This window comes from Buceros rhinoceros, unplaced genomic scaffold (assembly GCF_000710305.1).
Source record: "Buceros rhinoceros silvestris isolate BGI_N320 unplaced genomic scaffold, ASM71030v1 scaffold1386, whole genome shotgun sequence".
NCBI classification, from domain to species: Eukaryota; Metazoa; Chordata; class Aves; order Bucerotiformes; family Bucerotidae; genus Buceros; species Buceros rhinoceros.
In genome coordinates, this window is record NW_010416712.1 from 65,616 (window position 1) to 75,738 (window position 10,123).

The window sequence follows — 10,123 nt, forward strand, 5'->3', positions numbered from 1 at the left end:
GGTTCAGCTAGACAATCCGGCAAGGCAGCATCCCATAGCTACGTAAAACAGCAACGGAAGCCCCAAAACTAACATCCTCAGGTCAGACTCAGCTTATTCCTGTCACCTGTTCAGGACGGTGGCCCGACCCGTCAGAACAAAGTGCCATTTTCTAGTTACAGCTGAGCCGGCAGCAGAGTCTCTGCCAGACAACTCTGAGCAACAAGAGCAGCAGAAGTGTCACGTGGATCTTGCTGAAGCAAGACAGCGTCGTCCGCCTGCTGCACTCTTCAGTTTGCACCTACGTTCAGATGCAAGATTGTGTACACTGGGTTGTACACTTATCGCCAAAAATCCTACCTGCTCTGATTACCCCAGGGAAATCTAATGAGGGGAAAGTTTCTCTTCTTTCACACTGCAACTGGAGCAAACACGAATCATGCAAATATCCATTCTTTGTTCACCGGTACCTTAGAAAGGCAGCTGCACATCTCACCCCATCTGTGTATTTCTGCAATGGATGGTTGAGGTTTCCTTCTAGGTGGGTTTGGTTTGTTTTTTTTTTTTTTTCCATACTCTATTTCAGATTTTCCTATTATTCTATCCCTCTGAATGCAGAGAAATAGAACAAGCCCATTTCCTCCCAGATTAATGAGGCATTGTCCTGGCTGTACATTGCCACTGGGTAAAGAGGATCGGCAGCTCCGCAGCTGGTGGACACTAGGTAAGCTCTTTCCAGTCAGTAAAACTGTGAAGATTTCAGCTGTTTCGAGTGTTAACATGGGTCAGTCCTGGCCACTGCATGCAGCTACGCTAAAATCTCATTTACTAATTACATTTACTAATTACTTCTGCTTTTGACCCTCTTCCTCCATCTGTCCTCTGCTACTTAAAACACTTTGTCTGTCTTCCTTCCTTTGAAAACGCGTTGGCAAATGCCAGAGGTAAGCAATTATTATCATTTACACCTAATACAAAGAGCCTGTAGGTCTGCTCTGACAGCCCAATACGAACGTTGTATGTGGAGAACACAAAGATTCAGAATCAGCATCTCATCGGCTTGGCAACCTGGTGTATGAAATACAAATAGACTGAAACGTCTTCTTGATGCTGCTCATTTCTCACTCACTCAAGCAGACTCCTTAGGAAATCTCGTCCCTTACCATGCCACTGGACAGCAGCGCTATTCATAAGGCGAGTCTCTACACAACCATCCTCCTGTGTCTAACACAGCACAGAATTCTGCTTCTCCAGCGCAGGTGGGCTGAGCTCTAGATCTTCCTGCCCTGCTCCCTCCCAGTCCGTTTGAGGATCCCAGTGGTGCTCCAAGCCTCCTGCGATACCTCCGGTGTCTTCCTCCAAACCACCCATCCCAAGCACTGCAGCACATCCTCCTGGCCACATCCTTCCCCAACTTGCCCAAGCCACATCCTTGCCTCTTTCCTCTGCTTTTGGGAAGCAGAACAAAGTCAGATGTGAAGCGGTGGCCTGGGAGATACAGGCAGGAACGTAAGGACTTGATCTTGCAGTGACCGTTAAACACAGCGTGTGTCGTACACGCACAAGGTTGCCAACGCTTAGCAGCTTTCCCTGCACAACTTTGATGGAGAATCCTATCACATCCCCACTGCAACAAAACAGCCTCTCTAAAAGCAGTGGACAAAGCGCATTCTCAGGGATGTTTCACAAAAAGTAGAGCCATTTTGGGTAGAGATTATTTTCATTTTGGCAGAACATGGTGTTGAGAACACCTGTGAAATAAGTATTAAGAGATGTAGCAACCACACACCCTAAGAACAGCCTTGCTTTGATAGCCTGCACGTTCTTTCACTCAAACATTTATTTTGCTACCTACAGTACCTGGAAAAACAGGAGCTGGCCAAAACCAAAGCCCTTGGCCTGAACTTAAAAGCACTATTTCAAACACTAGTCAAATAGAACAGCAATGTGGGGAAAGGCAGACTAAGACCAATCCTACCTGATTCTGTTTCTTGCTCCCAGAAACAGAAGCTCCTACTACCACCCATTTCCCTTCCAAAAACACACAGATTCCACCGAGAGCTCAAAACTCTCACAGATATTTATTGAGGGTAAGTACGTACCTATGCACGCTGTGGAAAGTTATTCTGGACTAAAAAAGTGAACTCATCATCGACTAATGAAACCGTATTTCAACCCTCTACAGTTGGGCTTATTCAGAAGTAAAGTAGCTGGAATCAGCTCTAACGTAACTCAATTTTGAAGAAAATTGAGTTAAATAGAGGCCATGCTGAATAGCTTTGGTACACAAAGGTAAGGACAGGCAGAGTGAAGTGCTGGTACCAAATCAGATCAAGCTCCCCAATTCCCCCATGTGAAGAGCTCCTAAATGAATTTGGCTTCCTTTGCATTACTTAACTTGATCCATCAAGCGCAGTCCTTACATCACGCACTGAAGCGCATTAGATTAGTCCTTTCGTCGTGCGATGAAGGGCATTGGATTCTGAGTGCTGCGCAGTGTGTGTTGGGAGGAACAGCCCCGCAAACATCTGCGCCTCCCTAAAAGGATGCCCGTCCGGGGCGGGCTGAGTACTTTCACCCTCGCTGCAGCAATGACGTCTGACCAAGGGAGACTGTGCCCCTCCCAAAAGAAGTGACAAGGATCAACAAAGCACACGCCACAGAAGGCTGAAACTCTTCCAGTACCGAGGACTGACTGCCAGATCCTGACTGAGAAGACACTGCTCATTGCTGGTCTCACCTGAGACAGGACTTCAACCAAAAAAAGAGCCGCCAACAGGTGATTAATTTTGCACAGATAAGCTATACCATTAGAGTCAGCCCCCTGCGGACTCCAGCCGTGTGGCATTGAAGCTGTAACCCAGCAATTCCATCTGGCTGGCCAGACACTTCCTCTGCAAAGTGGGTATTTGTAAGACTGTTAAAACTGTCAAGGACTCTCAGCCTCCAGCTCTGACTTCAGCCTTCCCAGTGTAAACCTCCACTCACAAAACTGCCTTGATTTCAAATGTACGTTGGTCATTTTAGTTTCAAACCACCTACCTACCACATAAATGGCCATAAGTAGTCTAGACTGACTAGTTCGGGCTTTTACTGCTTAAAAATCAGTAGAAATAACTGATTAAGGCAGTGGTCTGCAAAGAGTCCTCTATCGAGCCTCAGAACCTCATGGTCACTTAAAGATTTTTGCAGGGTGACTTTTTCTTAGGGGCTGTGTGTCTCGACTCATTTGGTAGTTCCCAGGAGAGCAAAATGAATGTGTGAAGCCCTTTACAAAGGAATCCCCAGCTCACCAAACTAAACCCAGCTTCACTCCACTCTTGAGGTTTGCCCAACCTCACAGTGAAGTCCCAGACTTCAGCAACGAGATCCCCTCACTTCAGCTTGAACAGAACCCAAAATACGAGCGGGCACCCACTGCTCATAAAGTCCAGCTCTGAGTGGCTTCAAACTACATCGTGATAAAATACACCAGCAATGTGGCCCAAGCCTCTGTTAAATCATGGACAGCCGTCACCTTATTGATCTTTGATTCCACAGCAGCCTCCTTGTGCTGGCACATTTGCTGTCTGACATCTCAGCCTTCTGAGAGTTACTGATTGGCAAAACCAGCACTGCCAAACCTGAAGGACTTCACTTCCAATTTAAACCAAAATCAACGTTTTTACAATGTCTTCTGCCTATGTTGATCTTTCTGTCCATGTCCTGGGTTCAACATGGAGGAACCGGATGCTCCCATGTTGTCCAGCTTTCTTCTTCCCAGAGAGCTGTGGTTCTCCCAGGCTTCCGGGAAGAAGGACTACGCCTCCGTGAATGAAGTCATAAAAGGGGGCGTGCGAGAAGTCTCGAGGTAGTTGTTTGGCACAGACAGCTATCAAAGCTGCATAAAAAGTAATTCCAGAGTACACTGCAGAAGATGTCTTCAAACCTCTCCCTCTTCTCTGAAATGTTCAAGGAAACCCACACCACCACTAAACACTCCCTTCTCGCAGGTCTCACCTTCCAGGGACAGGTTAGAAGCAGGGTCAGGAATGATCTAGCAGCATCTTAGAGCTATCGAAGACCTATTCAAACCTGACTCCCATCTCATCCATGCTAAGTGGGCAACTTCTGCTGAAATACAGGACACTGTAACATGCAATGGGACAGCACCAGCACCTTAAGACAGCAAACACTGCAACAGCACAGCAGCTTAATACTCACACTCAGCAGGAGGCACTTGTTTTCTTTGATGGCACCTATGCAGCCCACGAAGCCGATGATCATGACAAATGTCCCTGTGACAATCAGTAGGTTGGCAGCTGACAGGGACGGGAAAGAAGAGGAGAGGGTGGCAAAGTTCCCTTGGGTAACAGCCAGCCAGATGCCTACTCCAAGGATTCCACAGCCGCCCAACTGGGAAAATAAAGAGAAACAAAGAAACTCAGTTATTGTATCCAAACAGCCCCGGGTATTAATTCATACTGATACGGCAGCGGCAGAACGGCTCTGCTGGGCTAAACCAGCAGTCACACCTAATCAGGAATGATCTCTGGCTATGGCACTTTCAGTAGGGAAAACAGACAAAGGAGAAAGAAAAAAACATTAGAGGGGAAACTCATCAGCAAGATGTAGCTCTCAAGAGAAAGACCCAGATTTCCTAAATCCAAGACACAACTTCAAATATCAGGTTTCTTCCTCTCTTGAGAAAAAGCAGACATTGAGTAAAGGAGAAATTTCCAAAGATTCAAACCTCAAAGGGATTGAAATAATCCATATCCTGTTTAGACACCTCAGAGAGCTGCCCTGAACGGCTAAAGCTCTTTCAATCCCCTGTCCTTCCCATACCAATACACCGTCTCTCATCCCTGGTGCATGCCATGAACAAATCTTGCCAGAGCATCCCCGGTAGGACAGCTCACACCTCTTCCAGGTTCCTGCCCAATGTGGTTACTCCTAATGCGGCCACTGGTTTGGTAACTCAATCCTCAGAAGAGGACTTGGCTGGTTCAGGAAAGGTTTGAGGGGGGAGCAGTAGTAGAGACTCCCCAGGCATGTGAACAAGGAGAAGGCAGGATGCCAGCACAGGCAGCAGCCACCAAAACCCCCCAAATTTACAGTTATTATATACACAAGGAACTTTTAAAAAACACGAACATTTACAACTGCGAGAAAGCCTGCAAAATTGTAACAATCTGAGTAAAGCCAAGCAATTAAATAGAATTAAACCAAAGGGGATTTTCCGTTATTATAGTGTCACATGGCAGAGCATCACTTAGGTTTCTTTCTTTCCTGCTTTCCCTTTAAAGTAACGTAATTTTTATTGAGTTTTATAACTGCACTTTATTATCCAAATCAATTAAAGGCTAGGAAAGAAATGGTGTTCATAGAATAGTAAGCCAGACATAGGAGCATATCAATTAAACATCTGCATGAAGTGGGTGACGTAAGGCAGCTCATGAACCAGGGAAGGAAGAAGACAGAGTCAATCCTGGGGCAGAGCTCAGCCTCAGAAACGAAACACAGAAGAGACGCACAAACGCCAAAGCAATTCTTACACTAATTGCTAAGGTTGCCTCTGCTTGTCACTGAATTCCCCCTCTGTGAGGGACAATACAGATGGTGGGGTTTCAAGAGGGTCTCAAGGAGTCCCTCATCCCAGCTGCAAACCAGTCTGTCCGGCGCCAAACCAAGGAGCCAAACCATAGCTCACTGTGACAGAACGCAGCTGCATCTCCCCACGTGTCTCCACTGCGAGAAAGCAGACGCGGGACACAGGGACTCAAACCACCTCGTCCAGCAGCTTCTTCACACACAGGCATCCCACATCACCACATCCACCCGTTCACAAAGTGCACTCTAGAAGCACCATGGAGACAGTCCATGCCCTGATCATATACACTGGGAAGACCTCCCCTCTATGCCCACTCACAGACCACGATCTTTATCATGGTCTAAAATGACTGAAAAATAACCAGGGGAGAGGAGGGGGAAGAATACCTGAAGAAGGTAACCCACAGAACAGCATTTAGGGTAACAGAGGGGGTATAAACAAAAGCTACCAACATGGCCCAAGGGAAAAAAATGGGACAAAAATTAGGAATAAATTCCCTAAAAAGAGGAATAAAACTCTGAAGGTTTACCAGCCTACAGAACAGCATCGAAGGAGGTGACAGACCCCAGGTTAAACCTGAGCTGGTCAGAGCGCTGAAGTACAGTCAGGACTAGCACTAAACTGGCCCAGGAATGGGAGGAAAGGCACGACGCTGCTTCTGCCTCCAATGCCTGGTGAACATTCTGCCTCAAGGTCAGTCTCAGAGCCGCAGGCACGATGAGGAGGCAGCTTATTTCACCCTCTCTCATGCTCCCCGTGCTGCTTACACTGCTTTGAGTGTACTGACACCCACAGCTACTGTTTGTACTATGGGAGGAGGGTCTCGCTGTGTTCAGGTCCTGCTTGGTGGCTCCTCCAATGCCCGCTGAATTCTTTGTGATGTACAGTGCATAACGCTTGAGTCATCATCGCCCTTAGGGCATTTGATTCCAGCATCTTCTCCCTCCAAAGTCATTCTTGTCTGCAGAATTCGGAAGTGGCACAAAATATCACAAAACCTGAGACGACTCATGCAAAAATGCATGGCTGTGGCTGTACCCAGGAGCAGAGAGAGTATTTCAGGGGTATTTCAGGGCAGCTGGTCAGCAGGAGTATCTCACTCAGAGGTCCTCTAATATACATTGGGCTCTCTAGCAGCTCATTATCCTCCTATTTTCTGCAGAGATAATGCACAGCACTTCCTTAGGTTGATTAACCAAACTCTGAAATCCACAGAGGGATTCTTCGAGCATTAAATCATCTGGCTCAAACTGGATTTCACAAAGTGCTGCTTAGGAAATGTCAGCACACACCGCTAAGGGCTGCTCCACCTTCAGTCAGCCCTTTTCCCATGCCAGAACGTCCCCTCACAGTCCTTGAATCCCATCACTAAGCTGTCACACCAGGCTCCGGGCCACAGAGGCTGCGCTTCGCCCCAGCCTGAAGGGCTCGTTCAAGTCCCCTTGCCACCAGGGAGCGAAGCACCGTACGCCTCTGTCCACTGACCAAATAACCCAAGCACCTGCTTCAGGAAATGCGTAAGGCAACCAAGACCCACCAAGACAGTCACAGAAGCCTTTCTGTTCCCAAAACTCTCAAACCCCTCATTCCCCAACCCCGTTCTGAACTGAACAGCAGCGTAACTCCCAGTCTGCAGATCCAGGGATCAGAGGGATCATGTTTGTTTATTCTGAACCAGAGAGAAGAGAAAACTGTGGTAGTTGGTTCTCTGCTGCCTGTCTGTTTTGCTTTCTTCACCTTGGTATCGAAGGGGCTATTAAGATACTGATAATTGTACTTAGTTGTCCATAATGTTTCCTCTCCTCCACTTTTCCTCTCCCTACCTCACCCCCACCCCCAGTCCTTGTTTGAGTCAAACACTCAGAAGCAGCGTGATGAGACGGTAAGTCTCGACAGCTTTCAGGGTTTGCCGAGATGCGAATTTAAACGAACCCCAAACCATTAACAGGGCTACTCTCGGCCATTTGGGGGCTTCCACGCCAACAGCAAAGCTGTCACAGTTAAAAGAAAAAACATTAAACCAAAACGATTAGTGAGAAGTCTCGAGCTTGAACCTGGGCAACTGGCAGCCAAAGAGGAGTCTGTTGACTCCATGTGGCGAGCGCAGGGTTGACTTTAAAATAAAACGCAAATCAAATCCCCCTCAAAGACATCAGGCTACTGACAACAGCATTTTTTAAACTCCTCGTGAAATGTTTAACACATTATTAACTTAATTGTTCATGACAATCCACTCCCTTGCAAACAAGGCAGCTCATGGCAAAATCTGAAACAAAATGCAGCTTCCTCTAACATATTTTTCCAACAAATGTTTTATCTTTTTGTAATATCTTTTATTCTAAGGCCAAAACAGCAGCACAGCCCAGAAGGGACAGTGTCATAGCCCTAAGCCAGGAGATTTGAGTTAAGCGTCTGTTCCAGCACGGACCCCAGACAAATCTCGAACAGGCTGTTTAGTATGTCCGTGCCTCAGCTGCAAAACCACGAGCACAAAGACATGAGCAGCGGGTTCTTTGCAAGCCCTGGACCTTGCAGTTGGCTGTGGCAGGAGCGGTTTATTCTGCTCAAGACAAACTGCTCACAGGCATTTACAGAGCAGAGCCCCTCAGCAAAGTGGGTGCCTGACCCTGAAAGCACAGGGTCAGCCCGACTCGCCTTCCCCAAGAGGTACCCAGACACGTGGGCACTCGTCCTCTTGGCAGAAAAGCTGCCTGTGGAATTAGATCCTCCAAATTGTTCTAATGGGCTAGAAAATAAATTATTCAGACTTCAGAGCATACGTCTAGAATTGATCTTCCAGTATGGTAAACAAAGTCATCCCGAACAGCCCCCGATATATGCATGTTGTTGGAGAAAATTATTGTGAAGTTACAGCTACACACTTAAAACACCGCAGGAGAAATTGCCTCATTGTTCATGATAATGGGGCTGGTGTCTTTAAGTGGGTTTTTTATTGGTTTTATTACATGGAAAATGCATCTAATCGAGGCGTCTCGTATGGTATCTGATTAGGATCTACCCATCAGACTTCCTCTTTTAGATAAATAAATTCCTCGTGTATTAAAAAATACACAGATAACAGAATCCAAGTGGAAGGTATGACCAGTTGTTTTGTAGTTAAACGAACTCACACAGACGGGTTTTCTCCACATGTTTTAACTAGAAAGACTTTCTCAATCCCACTTGCTGTCCAGTTACTCTGAGTATGCTTCCCCTGCTAATTACGGAGTAAGAGTGGAAAAAAAATAGTAATCAGGGAACATTATCCAGCAAAAGTTTTTGTAATAAAACACATACTTCAGTGACTGCTCCTTTCAGCCAGACCCACGGAGGAGGTGGACATGCAAGAACAGAGACACTGACAGGATCAAACGAATCAAGAACCTGATACGGAAAAAGCAGAAGCGTGGGTACTAGCGCAGACGCAGAGCTCTGTACAAGCACACTCAAACGACCTGCCAGTGCCTGCCCTGGAGAAAGGAGCGGCCACTTCTGGAAAACACCTCCAAACGCACTCGGCTACTTTGAAAACACCTTCAAGCCAGCAGCTGATGGCCATTAGAGTACCGAAGGCCTTGCAGACATCCACCTGTACCACACCACCTCTACCGAGTGCCAGTACCCGGGGGGATGGACTCTGTGGTGTCCCACTGCATGGATGGACACTTCAGCAGAGCTCATGTGACATACACCTTGGTGTATCACCTTGTGGTGTCACCTTGGTGTGGCACAAGCTGCGTTTCTTTTGCTACTCAGAGGTCTGAAATTTAACAAATATGGGATGGTGTATGGAAATTGAACAAATAAAGGATGGTATAAAATGTCACCCTCTGAGTTTAGTAAGTTAAATGGGCAACTGAAGCACATTTCTACCCTCAGCATCCTGAGGTTGTGGAGCTCTTCAGCGCAGCTCTGAAGGATATGCATAATCATCAGATGGAATGGCCATGATCTGAGCTGTGTCCTTTAAGCAACAGTTTGAAAAGAACTAGGAAAAAATACTTGAAGAAAGATCAGTCAGGTAGGGACAACGTTCCTGGGAGTGAAGAGACTGGGACAGCAGAAGTCCATAAATGCCAGCACAGAATGGGAAAGGTGAAGAGAGGATCATTATTCATTTTTCCTGAGATAAAAAAAGCTAGAAGTTATTTGCTCTGCACGTTGAAAAGCAATAAAAGCAAGAACTGTTTCCTGAAACATTTAATTAAATTCTGGAATTCACTGCCAGAGTTTTATGGATGTCAAAATATAAGCAGGATCAAGAAGGGATTACACAAATCAAACGAGGGCAAGGTACTGCAGCATTTATACCAACGGTATTTCGCACGCAGCCCTCGCAGGGGAAGACCTTAAACCGTTAACTGGAGCAGCCAGTAAAAACGTCCTGTGTTATGGCTCATTCTTTTGTATATTCCCTCCAAGTGACTCTCCCTGAGCGACCCACGTCCCCAACTGCTTACTCAGCCAGATGAAACCTTTTCCGCATTATGGGCATTTGTACGTTGTCCTCACTTCCCTCTCTTTCCCCCACCCTAGTTTTAATGTTCACTT

At 46.6% G+C, this 10,123-nt stretch overlaps 1 protein-coding gene across 1 annotated transcript in view; it reads right to left on the bottom strand.

Annotated features, from left to right (window-relative positions):
• The window catches only part of TSPAN4 (tetraspanin 4), a gene marked incomplete at its 5' end in the record, with an annotated part of 65,124 nt that extends 60,690 nt beyond the window's left edge, over nt 1-4,434 (bottom strand). Inside the window, one exon of the mRNA XM_010137887.1 lies at nt 4,183-4,434. Within this exon, the coding sequence (XP_010136189.1) occupies nt 4,183-4,434 (252 nt within the window). The remainder of the gene's footprint in view (nt 1-4,182) is intronic.
• Nucleotides 4,435-10,123: the final 5,689 nt, after the last annotated feature.